At 36.0% G+C, this 24698-nt stretch overlaps 1 protein-coding gene across 27 annotated transcripts in view; it reads right to left on the bottom strand.

The window, feature by feature from the left end:
* Positions 1-24698, bottom strand: part of NFIB (nuclear factor I B) — a 417384-nt gene that overhangs the window by 18117 nt on the left and 374569 nt on the right. For 9 of the 27 annotated variants that reach the window (XM_023627361.2, XM_023627365.2, XM_070248550.1 and 6 more), the window contains 4 exons: positions 18358-18492; positions 14285-14469; positions 10042-10207; positions 6818-6900 (listed from right to left, as the gene is read on the bottom strand). In XM_023627361.2, coding sequence (XP_023483129.2) covers positions 6818-6900; positions 10042-10207; positions 14285-14469; positions 18358-18492 — 569 coding nt within the window. The remainder of the gene's footprint in view (positions 1-6817; positions 6901-10041; positions 10208-14284; positions 14470-18357; positions 18493-24698) is intronic. The other 18 variants (XM_023627371.2, XM_070248558.1, XM_070248555.1 and 15 more) reach the window with 5 other exon arrangements.

The following is a 24698-nucleotide window of genomic DNA, read 5'->3' on the forward strand; positions in this document are numbered from 1 at the left end:
AAGGTGAAGTAAAGACGTAAGAGTCTCCTCCAAAACAGCTTTGAGTCAAGGGATAAGGCTGAAATAGTCCAAACAATTAAGAAAGAAGTGAAGGTCAAGCTTTCCCTGTCTATGTTCTTGGGATGGGGCTCCATCATGGCCCTGCCTTGAGAACCTTGTTCCTCACCCAACTTTTAATGAGAATGTTTCAGAAAAGCAAGGATGGGGGACCATCTAGTTCCCCTCAAAAATCTGCCCAGGGGGCAACACCTAAGATGCAGATCCTTATCCTTTACTACACTACACTCAGTCATGCAGGTAGCTGAGAGCCATAAAGAATCAATATTGCTTGTGATTTCAGATTTGTTTATTCAAATGAGGACCCTCCCCTGTTATTAACAGGGGCTTTTGTTAAATGCTCAGCAATTAGCTTTGGGAACAAAAGAAAGAAGATAAGCAAAATGTCCTACTTTGCTAGAGTCAGCAAACAGGCTGATGTACTAACAGTGCCTCATGATGACAACAGCTCTCAGTTGAACCAATAAACCATTAAACTGTTAACAGAATAATCAACACAGGCAAATTTACCTTTCCACTTTTTTGTTTTTAAAGTTTATAGTGATTCTCAAGGGAATATCTTGAAAGGCGTGCTTTATGTTCTCTTAGGTTTATTCATTTCTCCAGTTAGCCTCAAGAAAGCAGATTTTTGGGGGGTGGAGGTGCCTTTTGGGGAGGGATTTAAAAAGATTGACACTCCAATATTCATACTTTACTTTTAACTATTAGATTAGTAGAACTTTATTTTATTACTATCATTTTTTTATTTTTTGAGGACGATTAGCCCTGAGCTGACTACTGCCAATCCTCCTCTTTTTGCTGAGGAAGACTGGCCCTGAGCTAACATCCATGCCCATCTTCCTCTACTTTACATGTGGGATGCCTACCACAGCATGGCTTTTGCCAAGCGGTGCCATGTCCACACCCGGGATCCGAACCGGCGAACCGCAGGCCGCCGAGAAGCATACTGTGCGAACTTAACCACTGCGCTACCAGGCCGGCCCTCTTATCACTATTATTAATTACCTGCTGTGAAGCAAATAAAATGGCCTCAGTGAATAAGGATATAGCCTTACGGAACAAGCAAAATGGTCAGAATAAAATTGTGTTATAATGTGGGACATGTAACACGTATAAAAATAAAAGATATTCAAGATCATCCTGGTACTTGACAGTTACTTCTAATGTCAATTTCAGGAACCCATGCGCATCTTGATATTTAAGTTAATTATCAGTAGAATTAAGGTAAATGGGCATGGTCCATGAACTATAAATATTACTGACCATAAATCATTAGTATTAGAAAACGAAAGTTTTTTTTTAAATGGAGGCTACTTTAGCTTGTAAAACTTAAGCTTTCAAGAGAACCTAAGAGACTGCGCAAACTCTTCATTTTCGTCTCCAAGATCAGAATACAGAACAACAAGGTTTAAGCATTTGTCCAGGGTGAGACATACCCTGGTTTGTGTCAACAGTAAAACCAAACCAGACCTCCTGACTCCTGACCCTGCTTCTCACCCAGGACACCAGGTTACTTGTCATGGGTCTTTTTCTACCCTATCCTTCGCGTGCAGCCCAAGAATATTGAAGGTTAAAACGTCTATAATTATAACCTTTAGAATTTCCTCTACTTCCCTAATTCAACTTAGATGTTTTAAAGTTAATATTTTCAGAAAAGAAAATAATTTTTCCTTTGTGATTTTGTTGATTGAAATGTAAGGTTACAGTAAACAATTTATTTTTACATTAATTAGAATAATTTATCTGGATATTAGCCTTTGATAACCAGTAAAAGTAAGTGAATAAATGAATGAATGATGAAAGACAGACCATGGAAGGTTTTTTTTAAATTTAAGAACTAGTCAAAAGCTAAACATTTGCATAGCCATTATTTTGACTGAAACTTCCTTTAAATGTGTTTCCTTTCCAGCTAGCATATGTGAAAAGTGACCTCTTATCCACTTACATACCTACCCAGAAGTCATGTGATAGGGTTTTACGTCAAGCTGTCAATTATGATAACAGACACAATAAGAACAGCCTAAGTGTTGATAGCCTGCTTCCTGACTTTATTGAAAAGTTTGTTGATAGTCCGCTTGTGTCCTTTCAATTGCTTGCCTCTAATAAAAGACTACCTTTCCAGTGGTTTTAATATACCTAACTTTGGCTTTGCCATTTGCCAGGACAAATATTATAAAGGGATTTCAATTAATATCTTAGTTTAAAAAAATATCCTACAGAGGCAATTTCTTAGAGGTCATTTGGCATTAACAGAACTTTTCGGTGTAATAAAAAGTACTTTCAAATTCTAGTTCTAAAATTCTATTCAGAAAAGTGTTGAAAATATTTTGATATAAAGTAGCCCAATAATTGAAATTGAAATAATAGTATTATATAGTCATGCAAGAGCTGTAACATGCTGAAGTTCAAGCACCGATAAAATCCATGCAATTGTGATAAGTAATGCAAGGACCTGAGTTGATCAGACCATTCATTCATTAGCTCTAATAACAGGTACTGTATCTAGTCAGGAGATTATAATTTTGAGATTATAAAAATAAGCCTTGTATCTTATAAACTAGAGCTCACTTGACTTTTGTCTCACTTAGGGAAGGCAAAAGCGACCTCCCATTTGTTCCATCTAAAATCTCAAATTTATATCAAAGGTTAATATGCACTTCAATAGCTGGTTCAAATAGTAACCTTTTATTTTCAAACAGGAAGCTTCTCAGCTACAAACTTTTATGTTCAACTCGCAATAAGATTTTTTTAATATGTTGTAATGATGGATAATAGTAAGCATTTATATTTTATTATGACCTTACACTCAAAAATAATGGTGATAATCAAGTTAACTAGACCCTCTTATATTACCATACTTTCTATTATACCAAAGAAAGAAGGCCTTCAATTTAGCAAATTCATTATGATGTTGACCAGATAAGGAACTGTTGCTAATTCAAGTAAGTCATCTTATATTTGCCATTTATACTAAACTAGTTAGATTGGATTGTAAAATAATTTCTGTGTTTTCTAAGCAACATCCAACACACTGTTATATAGTTCCTGTTTTCTCAGAGAGACGAAACTTGGGAAATGTAGTTCCTTCATTGCCTGTCATAGTGAATGTGCACAGTATGTTCATGAAGAATAATGGGGAAGGAAACACTGCATTTTACTAAACTTCTATGAAGTCACAGGGGAGGTCCTCGACACTTCTGAAAAAGTTCCAAATCATAAAAAGACATTTCTCAGCAGAGACTAAAGAGTTCAGTTTGCCAAAGCTGGACCCACACGTTCTTCAAGCCACCACACCATCTTTGGATAGAAAAGTTACAGAATGAAGCTCCAATTGAAATTGTGATTTTAAGATTTCCCCCATGCCAATAGTAAATGTATTTACTAACCATCCCAAAGACAGTTTAGTTCGAGACCTCGAACAACACTGGATCGTGGTAAGAGATCGAGGAAAATTTTAAAGTCCTGATCAGCTGGCATGAGCTGATTATTATTACTAATTAGAGAGGACTGTCTTTAATGGGAAATTATCAACTGGTTTACATGACTCTTTTTGAAATAGTCTTCAGGATTACGTGATTTTATTTTTTAGATTCAAGTGAGATATCATATTTACAATGATAGGTGAAATTCCTGTGTCAGAAAAAACTAGTATTTCAAGGCAGTTAGCAACTAGTATCAATAAGTAGTAACCATTATAAAAAGGAGCACAGAGACGTATAATTACTAATAACAACTGGGTATGTACCAAGTTAATGGGTCTAAAAGCATATAATAGTGTTCAGATTTGCTGATATGAATGTATTACTATTACAAGTGGAGTACAGGGTTAATTTTAATACTTTCCATCTCAATTTAAGAATGCCAGTATCCTTGTGTGTTAGAAATGACTATATTGAAAGTTCTGCTTTAGTGTCATTTTGTGGAAAGATTATTTATAAGATAGCCCAAAATTATTCAACAATTTTAAATTTATTGTTAACTCTAATTTATGTAGGCTATATTAAAGATCTTTTCTAAGAAAAAATAGCACTCAACAATGCACATCAATACTTTTCATAACCTAAAAGGATAAATCTTTATAAAGCAGCCGCCAATGAACTGAAGAATGTACCTGGTGACAATATTTATTCTTACGGGGTCATGTATATTAAAGGCTATGGGGAATGTTTAAAAGAACTCTCTCAGACTAAAACCATTGCCTTTCTAATTTTGAATTTCTCCTAGCTAATATAAAATGATTGATTACCTTTATTTCATGTACCCCTTCATTTTCCTTTTCATTCATCATTGAGTACTTTAAAGCAAATGCATTTAAAACCTGCTGCTAGAAGAGTGGTCTCTTTTAAATCTTTGTAAAGTAATGAAAGGACACAGTAAATCAATTTCATTTCTGCTGTAGGAAAGAATCATCTTTACTGAAGTCATTTAAACTATTTCTGTCCCTCTCTTCCTGGATAGTAAACATAAAACTTCACCTCTATGATTCTTTAAAAAACATAAAAAGATAAAAATAATAAGCCTCTAACTGGAGCGTCAGTTTAATAATATACATGTATAGCATGATCTGCGTACACATTCATTCTCTGTATGCCCCCAAACGGTAGCTCATGATGAATTTGGGGCATTTTGGGATTCTTCAAAAAGTAGCACTAAGTCTTTCATTATGTACAGGACAAATTATCTGTCTGCATGCTATTTAAAAGTGAACATTACATTTTTAGTTACGAAGCTTATATAGTTTTTTTCTTCCAAGGATCAATACTCATCATATATTCCATAAATATCAACTGCATTTGACTGAACAAATCATATTTACATTATAAGGGGTCTTTACTTGACATTGTCCACTTAAAAACAAGTGGTGGTCTTTGATGAAAAAAGTTTGTTCTGAAACATATATATATATATGAAATTTTTTTTTTACTTAAAATGTGCTCAGAACTCTATCTACATTAAGACTTGTATTTTCCTGACACTTGCTAAGTTTTCTTGCTTTATCCTTAGGTATGTGAAAGGAGAAGTACTTTTAAAAATGAACTTTTGTGATCATAATTACATGAGGCTCTGATATTATTCATAATTGATAAAAAAAATTAAGGCTGCTATAGGTTAGGACAAGAGGATGGGAAGATTGCTTCTAAATACATGGAATTGGTTATAATATTCTAAATGTGTTTGGGGCTAAAGGTTTAAATAATGAAGGCAGGTCTCCATGAATTAAAAATTAACTGGAAATTAGAGACGTGTCATAAAGAATAATGCAAATCCCATGACAAAAATATTTCTGAAAATATGTGGAATGATTTTTAAAACGAAGAGCTTCTAAATGTACAAATCCTGCATATGTTTTTAAAAAACACAATGAACACATATATTTGTCAAATAGAACCATATTATAGTAATTATAACACATTTCATATTATAGCAATTTTAGAGGTGAAAAAAAGGCAACATTCCAGAGAATTATGTTGAAAAGCCAATGGCTGGCAAAACCACTAATTATTATTTGTTATTTTCATAACAGTGTACAGATGTTTTCAGTTAGTTCTCACTCTTTTGTTTTGTTTTGCTTTTTTTAAACCTGGCAAAACGTCAAGTATCTTGAATAAGCTATCATCTATATGTGATTTTCTCGGAACTCTGCATGTGGTGACCTTTAATATATCCAGTCTGCCACCTTGGTCTGCAACTGGGCAGGACTCAAGAATTCCACATAAAGCACAGTTAAGATAGTCATAATAAGGATAAGCTAAGTGGACAGTTCTAGAGTAAAAGATGCTGCTGGCATGAATACCTGTCCATACTTACTACATATGTAAAAACTCATACAATTTACATTATAAATGAAGAGCAAGTTAGTACCAGCTCCTTCTTATTCATTATAGCCTATTTTTCCCTACGTAATATTTTGCACACTGTTAATTTCAAATTGCTCTATCAGAACTTGAGAGCAGCAAACATATGTATCATAAAATATATTTAAGTTCTGAAGTATTTAGAATTATTTCTGTCATCCTGTAACTAGAATCGTGGGATTTCAGTATTGGTATGGTCCACGCTTTGGACTGTGGCTAATTTGTTTATAAGCCACCATTAATCCTGGCTGTATATTTTCACAGTTTGGGTAAACACTTCATTTGCATTAAATTTACAGCATTAATGAGATGTGAAATTTAAAATGCTACTTGAAACATAAATGATGTAAGAAAGCAGAACAAAAAAAAGTGTTTTATCACATCTGAAATCAGTAAACCAATTTAAACCTATTAAAATAGGAATGATATGTCAACTGAGATTTTAGCTTCATAACTCATCTTCTTGGACTAAAATACCAAAATGAGGAGTAAAACATCTGGAAAATATGAAAGTACTCAAAAACACAAATTGTGTACTGCTTGACTCTAATTGGCTTTTAAATCACTTTTCAATTTTCGTCTTTGGAAGCTATAGGCTAGTAACTTCTCAATAGCCAATAGGACTGGGAAAAATACTCTTTGGCTGAAACACTGTTATTTATTCATCGATGTTATCGATATATGCTACAAAGATGGAAAAGGTCTTGAGCCAATTTGAGAAACCCTGTTCAGAGAGGCAAGAAACAAAGGATAAAGGAGAAAATATTTTGGAAAATGAAATGATCGATTTCTTTCTCAGAAGCCCCGTGAGCCCCGTTCTGAGTCCAGATCTGAGAGGCAGCATGGAGAAAAGCACCAGTGCAAAAGCGTGGCTACACCATCACACCTGGGGGAAACTTGCCCACCTGTTGCTGATGTAGGAAGGATGGGTCTCTTGGGCTTAGTCCCACATATCGATTGGCTTGAGATGTGCCTGAGGCTGTGTAGGCTGATTAAGGAAGAACAAAAACAAAGATAAAAATTGTGAACTATCAGAAAGAACACCCTGTCCATGTACAAGAAACCCAGAGAAGTGGGACTTGCAACCAAAAAAAAAAAGTGTCCCTATTTCTCTTTTGTCTGAGTGAATACCAAGTGATCTAAAAGAAATGGGAGTTGACCTCAAATCAACTAGTTTATCCCCCTCCCCAAAGATCTATCCAGTAAACCACATCCCATCCTTTGGTGCGGGCATCTCACACTTACGTGCTCCGGTTACATTCTTGCAGGAGTACCAAGGACTGGCCTAAACAGAAGGATGCTTTTCCTAGAGGTACCTTTTCACCAGATATTAGTTGCCTAATAATGGAATAATCAATGATGGTCTGTGATTCTAAATGTAAAAGCAGACTGAAAGTCTCTTAGGAAAAAGTGAAAGCTTTTCATAACGGGATTTAAGCAGACATGCTTGATGATGTGGGATGAAAATGTCTTGCTTAAAAGTCTTACTTCAAAAGAAAAGCTAATATTACTAACATGAAGGAGAAGCCTATTTTTATTATATCATATAGACTGAATTATTTCAGTATTTTATTTAATGTAAAAATGACCTTAAGTTTGATTAGAAGTGTTTTGGAAAACACTTCTTTATTTCCCATGAGCACAAAAAGTCGATTTCTTGTGACTGGTCGAGGAAGGGAGTTGACGGCATCTTTTAAATACTTGGCCATCAGGTAGTAAGTACATACAGTGAATACTTAAATTATTATGGTCTCACCTTGCAAGTAGTTTTTGTACAAGTGCTATTTGGTACAGAGAGATTTTTCCAAAGACAAGATCTCCCTGTTCCTAAAGATTTTGTTTCTTTTCACAAGGAAAGGACTACTGTATCTTCCCAGCACTAAGCAATCCCATTGCTCCATGGCAGAATAAGCAGAACTATTCCACCACATGTTACATGTAGAGGTTGGAAGAAAGCTAAAATGTTTTTCAACCATCAGATTAATGAGGAATCCAAGCATTAATTTAAAAAGGCATTTTAAAAAAAAATCAATATGTTAATTCTGCCATATACATTTGAAGGACTGAAAATTTGATCCATTGAGGCTTTTTCAAGTCAACATTTTTAAAACAGTGAAGATGCTCACAATTTCCCTTTTAATTCTTCCTGAATAAAGGGTTCATGCGGGGGCAGCCATAGCAGCCAGTGGCCTCTACTCAATCTCCAGGTCTCTAGAATTCAATGTGCTGTAGCATGGACAGCTGGAGAACAGCCTCGCCCATACAGAGCAGACACCAAGTCTGTGCTACTCTTTCTTTTCAACCATGAGAAAGTGGTTTCCTTGGCCTCTGGGTTTTCCTTAATTTTATTCACTTATCAATTCAATGACTAATATCTCATTATCAGTGGTGCCTAGGGAGCCGGAGCTACAAGATTCTTTATAGGAAGGAAAAACAACTCACTCTATTTCTTTTATGCAGAAGTGGAAAATGGACTGAAGCAGCCATCGTTATAGAACCAAGATATTCCTTTCGAATATTTTGGAATTTTACTAATCAAATCAGATCGCTTTTTGATCAACCTGCATATGAGTTTAAGAAGAAGTTATTAACAAACAGGCTGATGGTACTACATAAGTGAGCTGTGGTCGTTCGGGTCTGACCTTCTCTTCAATCTCATCTACTAATGTCACTATAAAAACAGGTACCAGAAACTTCTGGGGCTTGGTTTTGATCACTTATCCTGTGATACTCTTTCAACTACTTTTTAAAAAAATCTTCATTTTCTATTTGCTTTTATTGCTGACTTTGCTCAAAGATACCAAGACATCCACTTCTAAAATCTGGACGTAGTATTTTAGTGGTTGTAATGTATACAGCTAACCTTTACAACAAAAGAATTTTTGGTCTTCCTTGACTGGGTCTCATCCATCTGTGCATTCAGGCAAGTGTTCACTAGTGTAGGACCCTCTACCAACAAACCAGTTACTAAGCATTAATAATTATTGATGGGCATTACAAGCCTATATGGATTTATCAGTCTATGGGCCTCATGAATTTTGAGGAAAAAAATGGTGAATTCACTATACAGTCAAAGTACTGCCGATTTTTCTTGTAGGGTTCTTTCCTAGGTTTCCAGAAGCCACACACACAAAAAAAGAGCATCTTTCCAATGGCCAAGAAAGAGGAGGCCAGTGGTGCCTCCAATTGTCTCTGTAATTTCACATAAGAATTTCCAGAGCATGGGGATTTTCTTGCTCTAGGAAAGAAAATAGAAGTTTTGGGAATTTAAGATAAAAGTATAATTGGGGAGGAGCATGCTAACCCCTCCTGACTGGAGCTTTATCCATTGTACTTGACCAATCTGTGCATTCCAGCTTCAGGATGAGGAAGCCAGTAGTTTGAATGAAGCCAATGAAAAACTGTATAATAATTCCTTGTGTACTCATGAGTAGTCTATATGAAGAAGCAAAAGAATCATCTGGGTATTTGGTATGTGCTATGTAAGTTCACTGGCTGAATCTCTGACATTTAATACATTATGGTCATGCTAAAAAGCATACTACCTAATGTACCACGATAGGCAAAATAATCAAAAAATTTTTAAAAAGTTGCTGACAATGAAAGTGCAGGTAGCTTCCATGTACCTAATACTAAGCTTTGAAATGTTTTCTGCACCCAACAGTGTGTGACTGTTTCTCACAATGACATAACCTATAGTAATGCAAACATGCAACCATCTTACAGAGCATTGACTCAGTCTGCCTTGTGAAGGGCTTGATTTCTATAGGAATGCTCCAATAAGTAACAATTATCTAATCTCTCTCTGGTGATATAAAAACCTTGTACACTGCGTCATGTTAGTGCATTTTCGATGTATACCTTGAACGAGCAGGCATGACTTATTATTTTTGCTATAGCTATTTACTCAAACAAATAAGCTTCTCCCTTTTCAAATATGATGTATGGACTGAAATTTGATAAGAGAGAGCGTGTGATTGCCAGGCCACATACATGCCTGCTAGTTCCACATAAATGAGAAATCTCCATCTGGTCAGGTAGCTGGAAAAGTTGCCGTGTTTTCCGCCTTGGATCAGATATCCAATGGCGCCTTTGATGGACATTTCTCATTTCCTACAGAAATACTTACTGGTTGCTGTAGGTGAAGCTGCCTCACCTTCAGTGGATGTAGTGATGGGTTTAGTATCTGTCATGGTCAGGGTCACAGGTCGCACTGCACTGGGATGGGGAGAGGGTGCCAAGACAGGAGTGAAATGGCCAGGCACTTTCCCTACTACTTGACCACTGCTGTTAGGCTACAAAACAAAAACAGAATGCCGGGTGAAACAATCCAAAAGGCAGTCATCGTGTCCAACAACTCCACTCAGCATACTTGGCCATGTGGACCCTGCACTCTGCCTGGAACTGCCACACAAGCCCTCTCAAGTCCGAGTCAGAGAGGCCAACCAATGGTTAGTAGTCATAGGAAGCAGCAGCATTTAAAAGAAAGTCTTCATCTTCAAAGCACTTTATAGAGGTTAATTTGTCGTTACAACATCCTTGAGAGCCAGGCAGAACTGATCCTTTCATTTAGGAGCCCAGAAAACTCAAGTGGAGACTTAAATACTTAGCCCAAGGCTAAAATGGAAGTCCTTACTAAGCTAGTGAGAATTAGAACTGGTGCTTCCTTCTTCTCTCCTCTTCATGTTCTACAATGACTCAGTTTTGGCTTACAGTATACCATTTTCACCTAAATGATGATACCACTGACACAAAGAAGACAAGAGTGTCTAGGAGATGAAACACATCAAACTCAATAATTTCCCTCATTTGTAGTCAAGGCCCATTCTTCTGCATACAAAAATGCGAGCTCTCACTCACACACAGGTACACTCAAACACACACATCAGGCAATTTAGATTCTAGGATCTCCACGCAACTTTTGATGATTTACTAATACTAGTACATAGAATGATATTTAAAGCATTTAAAATTTCAGATCTATACAACGATATAAAATGCTGAACTAAGTCTGACCTTACACCTACTAATAACAGATTCCCAAAGTAAATTAAAATGTGCTGAAGTGAAGCAGTGGGCAATTAAATATACTCTGTTATTTGAGTTACTCTTCCACTGTTGAGCGTGGAGAGTTACACAAAACATTTATTGTTGACATTTGTGGGAATTAACTGAGAAAATCTCCTGGGCAATGATAGAAAAGATATTATTATCTGAGTTTTAGCCCTGGGTACAAAAATAGTATCCATGGTAGGAGACAAAATCCTAAGAGTACACTGTTTGAAGAAATACTAGAATGTATTTTTCTAGACAGAGAATGCTATTTTTAATTACACTCATGCTGGAATTCTCCACTGCATGGTGTACATAACAATTTGCTAGCAGGGTATTCGCCACAAATATTTAGTCTTTATAATTTGCACTGCTAAAGGCAAAGAAAGCAATGAAGCAGAATATTTATCTAAATACCTGCACGGAAATTACGAGCAGACATTTCTTTAGAGAAAAAGATGAACAGCTAATAACACTTAAATACCGTAACTTAGAGACATGAACTAAGTCTTCACTTGGGTTCCTCCGAGGCCACCATTATTTCTTCTAAAAAGAAAATGGACTCGTTGAATATCCTGACTATTCATCACAAGTAATTTTAAGTATTTAACTTTATGTCAGGAAAATTGACCAGAGTTTCCCCCTACGGAAACCTGGGACAGAGTTACATCTTTAAACTAATTTTATTTAAAATATTCCATTGAATAGCATGACTGTCTCACTGTAATTGGTGCAGTAGCAATGTAATTAATCTCCAAATTGCCGTGGGGGGACAAGGCATCTCCGTGGCTTGACTGAACAATCAAAATCAGTGCAGTGCCACAGGATATCGGGAAGGAACAGCTGACTACAGGTAAACAAGTATTCATTTTTTCCCATTTTTAGAGCTAAAACGGTGAAGATCAAGAGTCCTATTTTGAAATGCAAATTAATTGCTTTTCAGTTGGTGTTAAAAATCAAACCAGATATAACATTCTTACAAAAACAATTCCACAATTTACTAGAAGACCTATTTTTCCTTCCAAGGAGAAAAAGTGGTGTGTTTCTAAAGCAGACCATCATCTTGTGGTTATCTGAACATTGCAAAAGACTGCTTTACAGATCTCACTCAGGAGAGAGGAACGGTCTGATTTTATCACTGGTGGTACATTTGGTGGTAAAAAGCATTTCTGTATACTGCGTTCACCGAAACAGTCTGACAGGACCTACCTGAAAGCATGGAATAGAAGAATGACAATAACGTTAAGAAAACGCTGCCACAGAACATATTCCCTTGCCCGTGCTGTAAGCTTTGTCTACTGGAACTGAACTGACATAAACCAAAAGGCATTTCTCTCATTTAAACATAAGAGAAGTGAGAAAGAAAGAATTCCCAAGTCAATACAGATAACTCTTCTGAAACTCAGGGTCAGAAGAATGGAGGCGTCATTTCTTTTCCGTTTTCTACTAGTTCAGACAGATGAAGTTCCGCTATAAAGCTTCTCTTTTAACACTGTTAACAGATGAACTTTCGTACTGTAGATACGAAAAGAGAGACATCTATCTGAAGATGAAGTTGAACAGCATTAGGAAAGGATTATCCTACTTAATACATTGTTCCTATTATACCAAATCCTGAGAGGGGATTTTTGTTTTTAATTGAGATGATTGAGTAAGATATTTCCCTTAGAAGCTGGATCTTTACCTTAAAAATATGAAGAAAAACTGAGAACACTATAGGCAGATTATCACCTAATATGCTCTCAACTTATAAAGAAATTGAAATATACATAAAACAAGCACGGAATAATTAAAGAAATGCATAACACTAAGGGTCTGATTTTAATTTGCATAATTTTTCCCCTAATGGTGCCTAATTAAGACATCAGTTAAAAAAAAAAAAATCCAATGGAACTCTAAGATTTTCCACACTGAATTAACGTTAAGGACTTTTAATGGATGTCTTAATTAGACTTTGTTATTCATGGAAATTCTACACAAATTAAAATCAGACCTTGTGTGCACCGTTCCCAGCTGAGTCTAGCAAAACGCTCTATGGAACTGAGACTTTTGAATCGATGCTCTGACAGCAAATTTTATTTCTAAAATAATATACCAAGAGCCCATTGTTTTACTTAGTAATTATTACTACAGTCATTAAAAGTGCTACACCATTTGAACATTTCCTTCTAAAATACAAAGTTTAACTTCAAAGTCAAAATTCAAGAATGATGTACTTAATTTAGTACTGTTAGTAAATGGAACTAAAAATACAGGTAACTTTTTAAGTAACCCAAAAGGCGTTGGATATGTTGTTATTCAAAATGGAACATTCAGAAAGGACCACTTTGTTCCATTTTAACAATTAAATTAAGACCAAAGGGATTTTTTTTTTTCAGATCTCTGTTAACTCATTAATGTGCACATACTATTGACTGGCATCCTAGCAGCTGAACAGCATTCATGACCGAATGTTTATGAAAATCCCTCAGAGCATTAAAAGGTATAATAAGGAGTGAACAAGAGTCTTACAGGTAAAGCAGCAAAGCCAAATACCAGACCATAAGATCAAAACGACATGACAGAGTTTGGATATTATGATTACTGATAGACCCAGCTTTGGCACACTCTGCCTGATGGTGGAAAATTGTCGTATACGATTGTGTAAATCCCTACGAAGTGACTTCTCCGTAGAAGAACCCACATGTTTAGGGCACGAGAAAGGCACATGAGTCACTACATTTACACAATGAATCCCTAAAGCCTCTGCACAATGTTTACCAAAAAAAAATTAAAAAAAAGACACTTCTGGTAATGTCACTCATTATTAAATGTAGTCATGTCTGTGCAAGGAATATTCAAGGAGTCATCAAACACTGAAAATGTTTACATTACCAAAGCTTATTTTAATACCTAATAGTTGGTCTATAAATACAACTGCAGGTTCTTTTGTGTGTGTTTATTTTAGCGCATACCTTGCTCCTGCCTGAAATAAGCACTTTTGTCTCTGTGTCAAACCAGGTATTTCGGAGGTGTGAACTCCAACTCGGAGCTTTTTTGTCACTCTACGTTCTAGATAAACTTTCTCTTCAGTCAATGAAAATCCAAAAACATCAAACCAAAAACATCTTCACAAATGTGCCCCTTTGGGGCAACACACTTCCTACCTGTCATTCAGCCACCTTTAAATAAAAAACTTATTGAGTCACCAAGCAACTTCCTGAAGATGCCTGTGAAAAGCTTGATGTTCTGCCAGACACACTGAGTAAGCTTCATGCCATAGAGTTAGACCTGTTCCATTCTCCCTTAGGCTCTAATCTTATTTTCTCTCTCATTTTTACCTGGCTGGTTTGCGGACTGGATGGGTCATAAGAAGGTACATAGTTCTTCAGAGTATCCTGAGGATTCAGGTGGGGAGGATATCTGATTGTTGGATGAGAGAAGTAGCTTGATGGGGCCGGAGGAAGGATAGCTTGTGTTGGAAATGGCAACGGTGAGGGCGGAGGTGGAGTCCGCGTAGAGATGACTGCAGAAGACAGAAAAGCAAAGATGGACTCGTCAGTGGTTTTCCTTACTGCTCTGCACTGATCCTAAAGAATGCTGTGAAACGGGAAAACTGAGAGCTGTTTGATTTCTTCCCATGATTTAACCAAACTCTCCTAAAACAACAGTTAAACTCTTTTTCTAATTCTCAATGCCAGTACTGCTAAGCGCATACACACAACCCCCACTCTAGGAAACTAAGAATCTTGCCTTCTAGATCTATGAATGATTAAAAAAAGAAGTTTCTCTTTTATAGGTTAAGACAATACTTCATAAGACATTTCTTTAAGCAAAGTTATTTCCCATCAGAACACATTCTTTGATTAGAAAGTGTTTGCCTCGTTAAAGTCCAGACAAAGTCAGAGCATTAATTAGAGGGCAGGGGACCCACAAGTTCCTACCAAAATTCAAAACAGAAGTGTAATGTAATTTTAAATAAATATTTCCCATATCCTAGCTGGTGGTTGGTAAGAACGGAAGCTAATAATTAATAAACAATAATGTCCTAAATAATTACCTGATCACTGTATAAATGCTTATGAACATTTGGACACAGAGCCTGGGAACTCTTTCTCCTAATGAAAATGTTCCTTTCAAAATCAAAAGAGCTCTATTCTATAACCATTTTTCTTCCTGGTCCAACTTTTACTACGTGTAGCTTAAAATACATTATTAAGACCAAGAATAAAACCCACAGAAATGCAAATTTAAACTTTCATATTGGCATATTAACTTACCCATAAATCACATATTTTATAAAGGGAAATAATACATAAAACATACGCAATGTGGACAATGTTTAATTGTACTGTAATTTTTAAACATTAGTATGTTCATAATTTATTGTTTAGTTTCTGAAATATAATTCTTAAGTTTGAAAAATTGGGAAAGAATATAATTGCACAATCATTATCTCTATAATGTTGAGGGAAATAATCACATAAGTACAATTTAAGAGCACCAACTAGCACATGTAGAAATAAAGACTAAATGTCTGTTACTATTTAATAATTCGATCCAAATCATAGGAAATTACATATGATAAATTTTTAGTGCTTTATGAGACAACTTAGCAAACAATATGAAAAATAAATTCTTTCCATGACCTATAAATGAAAATCATCTGGAATGACTTATCTCCAACCTTAAAATTATGTGCAAAAAACATATATGTACTTTTTAAGGGATATTGCTTATCTTCCCCAAAGAAAGCTTTTTCAGAAAATACAAGAAATTAAGAATGTCTATCACAGAAGAATCATAAATTCAATTTTATGGTCATAACTTTGCTCCCTGAATATCCAGGGCACTCAGAATTCTCTGCATTGTTGTTACAATGCAGATTCCTGTCCTAGCCACAGACCTACAGGATGAGAACCTCCAGGGTGAGGCACCAGAAAGTGGATTTTAAATAGTGCTTCATGGAATCTCTCCACATACTGGAGTCTGAGCATCCTCTATCGAAGGGGTACATTGCAGAGAACAACTACATATTTCTTAAAACAAAACTCCTTATTGGAATATTACTTTATTTAAGAAATATACACATTTGTAAGTATGCTTTAAGGAAATATAAACACCTAAGTTAAATTGGGCATCTTTTTACTTAGTGTCAAAGTGCTCTTAATTTCAGCTCAATTTAACCATGATCCTCATTCACATCTGTACACAAACCCTTGAAGGATCTATACACAGTTCTATCTTGGGTCCTCTGGGCTTTGAGATCAATTTGGCATCCATAGTTTTGGAAAAGATCTCTTTGCAGTTGAACTGGCACATATCAATTCAGAGCTCCAATCTCGGAGCTCTCTGGTACTGTGCTCACAGAAGCTGCAGCTGGTCTGATATAAACTGGGTAGAGTGTAGTATTTCAAACTGAAAGTAAAAATGGCTACTTTATCAATAAAAGTCATTCTAGTCTTTTAAAAAAAGAAAAGCAAAATACAAGGCAAAAAATGTTTCCTTTCATTATGAAAGAATTCATACACACACGTATATGTATTTCTTGGCTACATTATACATTTGTACAAATACATACGTATTTGCAAAGCATTCCTAATTGTCTTCTTTCTTCCAGCCTTGCACCTTCCAATACATCCTTTATAGTCTCATTTGAAAGACTTTTTAAAAATACCATTTTAATTGTGTAACTTCTCTGCTGAAAATCTTTCACGGCTCCCTACTGCTCGCAGAAAAACAATCCCATCAATATCCCATGTTTATACGGTCCCTCAAGTGCTTTAGGACCGAGTTGTGCCTCACTGCTTTGGCCTCATCTCTGGCCATTCTCTCCTCTGGCCACATTAAGATATTTGTGGACCCTTGGATATATGGCAATTCCTTGCTGCAATGACCTCTACCCTTGATACATGCTGTTCACTCTGCCTGAAACGACCTTCCTCCTGGCTTGTTGTTCCTTCTTGCGATGAACTCATTCTTCAAATTTTAGTTCAGAATGCATTTCTTCCAGGCCTCTAATCCTCCACGGAGCATCTAGTCCTATTTAGCTTCCATGCCTACCTCATGATGTGGTCCTTTTGTCTCCTTGCTATACCATGAGCTCTTTAAGGACAGAACCTGTCTCTCATGACCAATGGGCCTACCACAGGCCCTAATATATTATATATTGAACACACATCTGATAAGGGACCAAGGTGGAAGGCTTGTCTAGGTCTCGCATGGTTCATTATACAAAAATGTACTATTTATCTTTTTCAAATGTTAGAAATATGAACATTTTAATCAGGTGTCATACAAACGGATGATTTGACTGCTAAGTTAATTTTGTCCAAATATTCAACATTAGAAACCTATGAAACAGTTACTCATTTTTTCACCTATATTAGGAGTACAAACAATAAATGTAATTACACCACATTTGATTTGTATATTACTCTTAATTTCACAATTTTCTTAATGATAGCCATAAAGGCTATGCGTTTTTTAATATAGTGAAAATACGTATCAACATGCACTTAAAAAGCTACATACAGACCCAAGCTAAGGACTTGATTTTAACAGATGCTATATCCTTTGGACAAAGGTTTAAAAAAAATTCAATTTGTTTGAAAGATAAGGAATTGTCTAAGTATAAAGTTAAAGCAATTTGAGTATCACTGTAAATATACTTCTATTTAAACTTTTCTCTATCTAAAATTCAGTCTACTGCTCTCGAGGGCTTATGACTAATAGGTTGAAAGTATACAGTATTGCTTATTAATTATATCTCATTTTTAATTTTTGAAAGAGGATTTAATATTAGTTGTTAGAGTACAATGTGAAATACTGGATTCTTTTTCCTTTTTAAATTAAGATTTTAGACATAGTATTGAGTGTACTTGCCTACAGGAAGGATTTCTGCATATAAAATAATTGTCAAAGAAAAGTATCTCTTTTATTTTTCTGATTAATTCCACTCCCAAATAAGTAGTTTAAATATTGATTTTTTAAAATATATAGAAAATAATATCTATGGAAATAGTGGTTGTGTATCTTAACAGCTTTGGAAATACATTAAACTCAGCAACATACTTAAGTACATCTTTCTCTTAGTAAAACATACAGAATTAGGACCAATCCTGAAGGTCTAGTTAAGATAATTATGTATACTATATTTTCTAATTTCTTGTGATTCTAACCTTTCCAATAAGGCAATTTAAAAATACATACAAAAATCTTATTTCATTGTATGGCTTCAAAAATCTTTTTCTCATGTTTTGATAAGAAAATATTTGATCCGATTGTGACCCTCCCTCCTTTGGTTGAGAAAATACGGTCAGCATTGCGATTATTATGAACATTTGCTCCGTCCCTGAGGGAAAGGCTCTGCAAACAAGAGGGAGGCTTGTCCTCTATGCTTGAAACTCCTCACCACTGTGTGCAACTCCAGGTATTCCGGGATGGTGGTGCTGGGGGAAAGTGCTCAATCTGGGGGAAGAATCCTGCGGAGATGTAGAGCTGAACAATGGCTTTTCAGGCTTCTTCATAGTAGTCGGAGAAGACATATCTGCAAAGGAAGACAGATGCAAAGAAAGCTTTATGACTCTCTTCAGCTATAAGGTCCACGTTAACATAATAAAAGATCTCATTTTCCAGAATTTTATGATTTTTGTACTTTTGGCTCTTACAAAATATATACTGAGGGTCAAAGATCCAACTATATTGGAGATTTGAAATATCTGTCAGAAACAATCTCCATTGAAGCTAATCCAAGGCTTCACCAAAATGATCACCAGAATTATTCCTCTTACTAAATAAATCTGAAACTTCTGAAAAATCAAGTATCACGTTTCCCTTGGCCCCTTGGTTCACATCAAGGTCTTTTTCACCTCTGCATTTCATTCCCAGATTCAGACAATTTGGGGGTTTGTCTGTTGACCTGCTGACTACACTGTCGAAAAAACAGAGGAAATCCTGCTGCAAATGTGAAAAACAACCTTTGGGTACGCTGGTAAGTGTATCACTGATTTAATATCTTTTACGGAAAACTCATTACTTGTTTAGCAAAAAATACATTCCTTAATTTGCTCATCCTGCAAATATTTATTGGGTTCCTCTATCTGCCAGGTAAAGCAAAGATGTTATGAAAAATAAAAATAAATTGCTGCTGTAGGGACACTCACTGTCAGTGAGGAGGAAAATTGTAAGAAAATGGCTGTCAGCAGTGGAGAGGGAGGGTGTGTGCTGAGAGCAGAGGTGGGTGATGTTTGCTGCTTCTTCTCCAGCCTTACTCCCAGGGGCAGCGATCAACTCAGCCTCCCCAGGCTAAGGAAGCTGCCCACAGTGGAGCGAAGCTTAAAATGCGACGGGGGATGACATTCCCAAGAGAGGAAACGGTCCAAAGAAGAAGGGCATAAAACGTGCAAGTAGCACAAATAGTCTGCAGAGTGGTGAAGTCCAGAGATGAAGGAGGGAGCAAGTAGCTGGCAGGACCCACACAATCAGGGGCCATGGACTCTGTGTATAAATGTCTGAACGCTTACCCTGATGGGGGAATGTTACTGATGGGCAAAATATGATCACATTTACAGTTCAGCGCAATCTCTCCAGAAACTACACGGTGGATGAATTAGCCGAAATAGAGACAGCAATCATGAAGACCACTTAAGAAGTTGGATTAATTAATACATTCATTCTATAAATACTTATTGAAGGCCTAATTTACACCAGACACTGTGCTAGTTGCTGGGGACACACTGGTGAACTAGATTTTTTTTCAGCCTCTATAAAACTTAAAATCTAGTGAGGGGATACAGACAAGTTAAAAAGGAATTATAAAACAGTGTAAAAAGTGCTATGATAGGAAAAGTATTCAGGGCTGCATTCATTCTTTCATTCATTCATTCCACAAATATTTTATACTGCCAAAATGTAGATCATAAGAGTTTGAAATAAGAGTGGAGACAGAGCTAATGCAATAGATACTTCAACAGAACTAATGCAATAAAATTAATAACTGATGCAGAAGGTCATCATCTTGGGTGACTAGATTATACCATGCAGTTAGGTGGAATAGAGAATTCAGGAGGAAACTCCAGCTGGTAGGAGAGAGGTGCCCTACTTTCAACACCTTGAGTAATGTTGATTTTATGGAGGCTTATATATTTACACTAAAATGTTCCAAAAATCATATGAGCTATAAAATTTACATTTCATTATCAAAAATTTTGAATGTAGACAGAACAGCAATGGATTCTCATGTACTCATCACCTAGCTTCATCAATTATCAACTCACAGCCAATCTTCTTCCATCTTTACCCCATCTACACTCTGTCCTCCTATATTCCTTTGAAGCAAAGCCCAGACATCATACAATTTCACCTATAAATATTTCAGTTTGTATCTCTAAAAAAAAGAAATTTTTATTAAAAGAAAAAAACCCCCAAAACTTTAATCACAATAAAATATATATACAATTTGCAGTTTTAATTAAGCAGGGCTTTTTTTTTTTTTTTTTGGACATGAGAAAATGACTTCATGGTTCCATTAAGATAAGAAACTAGTTATCATTATGTCTTACCATTTGGAAAGTTACCTAAGCTCTGGTAAAGGCAGTGAGTAAAATTAAATATGTGTCTTCAGCACACTGGTACGTAAAGAATGGGTATGCTACTGTAAAGACAGCAGACATCACAGTCTACAAAAATGGCAGGTGCTTTTGGAGCCATAAGCTACGGTTGTCCCTAAACTATCAGAACCTTGGTGAGTCAGTGAGGCAAATCAGTGTCCTTCTATCTTTCTCGAAAAGAAAAAACCAAGGAAATAAATTATTAATGAAAACACGGCAATTAATGCCACTACAAAAAGAGAGAGAAAATTTTAAAATCTTTTAAAAAATAGACAAAGGACATTCATTTCAGCTAAGTTACCTTCAAACTGCCAAAAAATAATCCTTAATTTCATTTAACAGCTATGTGATTTTAAAAGGTAATACTACAAATATAGGTTTTGGCCTGCTCGAAGTTAATCCCAGACAAACAGATAAAGAACCTCTATTCCATCCTTCACTTTACAGATGATGTAATAAGTTTCCAATCCAAATTTTTAATTTCAAATTAACTCAGGAAAAGAAACTGGTTACTTTCTACTGACCCTCTTATGCTTTACCTGTGCTTAAGTATAAATGTAAATGAAAATGAACCTGTGTAAATTAATCTCTGAAGACTCCATAATAGAAATAATAAAGCAGACGTTGTACATCATTTAAAAACAATTCAGTATGACTAGAGCTTGGGAAGCAAAATGAGTGTCATTCTAGTTATGTCATTTGTGGAGAAGATGATTCAATCAAGCTTACTGCAACTACTGTAACTATTTCCAAATTTTCATTAAACCCAGCCAAATTCACATGAGTCTCTTTTTGTAAAGGGCACATAAATCAAGGGTGTTTATAGAGAACTTCAAGAATATAGGTGATTATTATCATTATGTTTTACCATTTGAAAAGTGACCTGAGCTCTGGTAAAGGCATCGAATAAAACTAAAAATGTGTTTTCACAATTATATAATTTTTGAGAAACGAAGCCTTTGTATTTTCTTAGTCAAAATCATACACTTGGCCTTACAGGTCATTATTATAGGGCCATTCATTTTTCTGGGTCTCTCTAGGCACGCAAAGAATAATCATGGTAACTTCATGTTCAGAACACACAGAGGAATCATAGAGGCCAACACAGCAGAAACAAAATAAAATTCACTCTTCAAGTTGTAAAAGGGACCACAAATTTTCTCCTCCTTAACCAACAAACTTACAATAGGAAAAATAAGAATGGGAAGGTCTGTCGGCCATATTGAAACGATTTTCTTTAGAAACAGATAAAAAATGGTAGTATTAGAAAGTAGGCTTAACTGCCTTTGTTTTCCCATGAAATGAAATTAATTTGGGGCCCACTAATCGATAAAGATATACTGGTACACAGCATGTGCAAGGCACTATGCCGAGCCCTTTTTCCCCTCAAAGAAAAAAAAAAAAACAACTCTGGGTTGAAGAGGGAATAAAAATAAAAGGTCAATTATCTGGGAGAAATAAGGGTAGAGTTTCTAGCTATTATATTTTAGTCAGGAATCAAACTAGCATTGTTTTGATTTTAAATTTTTTTTGAATGTCTGCAGTCTAATAGACCTCATGCCAAACTGGAAAATGATATCGTTTCTATTTTTAATGCTCTCATGTGCTACAGAAAATGTTTGAGGACTGAATATATAGGAGAGATGGTTTTAAGTGACCTTTCTGTGGAGAAATACGAATGTCATGCTTTTCACAATCCATTGTTCCTCAAGCAGGAAGAATGATACATAAAAAGATTAAGTTGAAAATAAGATGAATAATAATAAAGCTGAATAATATATAAATATGTAAGTTGAATAATACTATATACATAATAATGCATAAATTGAATAATACATGAAATAAAGAAGTTATAGAGAGAAGCAAGATGAGAAAAGGATTAGCTGGTGTCTCTATTGGTGGGAAGGAGTCAAGAGTTGCTGGTGGCTGATGAGAAACAGGCAAAGGCCAATGAGGTCTTGTAATCAAAGGAATTTACATTTGATTTAGAAAGTAAAAATTTATAAATAAACTCATTTCTGAAGGGAAAAACTTTCCAAAAGCTCTATTTTCTTTCTGTTCTTGCAGCGCCCATTAGGGCCTTTACACTTGACAGTCGGTCCTCTGTATCCGCGGGTTCCGCATCTTTGGATTCAACCAACCCGGAATGTAAACATAGTACACAATCCGCGGATGTTTAACCCGTGGATTCAGAGGGCCGACTAGAGGACTCGAGCATCTGCCGATTTTGGTATCTGCGGGGGAAGGGGGGGTTCTGGAATCAATCCCCTCCACGTCTCCTGGATACTGAGGGATGACTGCACCTCCCCCGGCTGAATCAAGATTTCTTATCTAGTCTCCTCCCCCGGGCCTTCTTCATTGCGGCTTATTATAAAAACAGTAGTTGGAATCATCTCTTTCAAACACCATCTTCCTCATTTAAGATCTACCACGGTACTACATTTTTAAGATAACTTTTTCCTTATCATTCCATTTTTAAAACTTCAGCTAAGCTAATTTGCTTATGGCCTCCTGGGGGAGGAGGGAGGCAGGAAGAATGTGTTTCTAACTCTCTGCCTTTCCTTACATATGACATTCCCTTCAGCTAGAATATTATGTCTCTCTATCCTCTTCTTCCATCTATAGAATGATATTTTATCCATTGAACCAACTTGATTTCTTTTCTCCTTAAGTAATTCTCCCTAGGAACTTTGGAGATCAAGATTTCCTTAATGATCTTGTGTTTGTATCTCACATGACTTATGGCTTTTTCATGATTATTTTGCACTTGTTCTATCTATAGCATATATACATATCTTTTTTAAGTTAACTAATGGCTTACCTCCTACAGAAGATGATAATATGTAGAGGCTGGAAGAACATACCACTCAGGAAGAGAATTTTTAAAAAGGATCGAAAGAAGGTAGAAGAGGCAGAGAAGGCATTGTGTGTAGGGAGTTTATTTTAGAATCTCTTGCATGTGAAAGAAGCAGGGAAATAATAACTAGTAGGGTAAGATGAGCGAAATAACCATAGTAAATCTTAAAATGCATGTTGCATGAATGCACACTGCCAGACGAGAAGTAATCGAACGTAAAGTGGAGAGAGAAAACAGAATCAGTGACTGAATTTCCAATAAGTGTGAGGAGCCAGGACAAGGCATAAAGTTCAAGATGTTAAACAAGACCACTGGCTTCCTGTCCTGGTGATGCAGACAGTTCAGCAGAGAGGACTGACACTACCGAATAATTGCAATTGTGATCATGTTAGATTGTAGAAAGGATTCTTTTTAATGACAGAAGATTAGAGAGGCTAATCTATAAAAAAGACAGAAACAGTCACATTGACAGTGTTATTCTCCAGTGTCTACACCTATGTTTAGATTTATAATTAGACAATAGTTATGGTTTCAGAAACCAATTTGTATAGTTAAATACATAATAAAAGATCAAAAATGTAAGAAAAAGTTCAAGTAGCCTACTCATATAAGCTAAGTTGGTTCATGTAGACTTAAGCACACCTTTAAAGAGGTATTTTGCAAAATCAAGTTATTGTATAATTTTTACTAGATCTACTCTAATTTTTGTTGGCACTGTGACACATATACATCCTAAGCCCCGATGTGTCATTCATTTCACAGCATCACTTCAAAGAGATAAAGGCTTAAGCAAATAAAGAGTTAGATCAGCTCATCTCCCAACAAGGTAATTTCATCTACAAAGGAAGAGCGTTGCTGTGAAACACAGCGTATGTACTCGACTCATCGGCAGCTTGCACAAATGGTGCTCCAGATGTATATCTGTTCAAGTCAGCCCAAGGCAACAATTTTGATCAATTCTAATGTGATAAAATGCTGCAGGGAAAGTGTGCAGAAACGTGTTTACGTCAGCCCTTAATTAAACTGTTGTTCACTTCCAAAGAACCTTAGGAAACACTAATGAGACATGAGTTTTGGCAATTTCTTCATCAAAGCAAAGACCCCTTCCTCAGTCTGTAGCAGCCTGTCATCCAAGTCGCTCCTGGGATAAATGTCACATGGCACTCCCATCAGTTAGCCACCTGTTAGTAGAACTTCCCTGAAGTCAACTAGTGATCTAGGGCAAGCTCAAACAGTCACCTTAACACCTGCCTGTCTGGGACACCTGCTCCTTCCTCACATAGAGTA

Source organism: Equus caballus, chromosome 23 (genome assembly GCF_041296265.1).
Source record: "Equus caballus isolate H_3958 breed thoroughbred chromosome 23, TB-T2T, whole genome shotgun sequence".
NCBI classification, from domain to species: domain Eukaryota; kingdom Metazoa; phylum Chordata; class Mammalia; order Perissodactyla; family Equidae; genus Equus; species Equus caballus.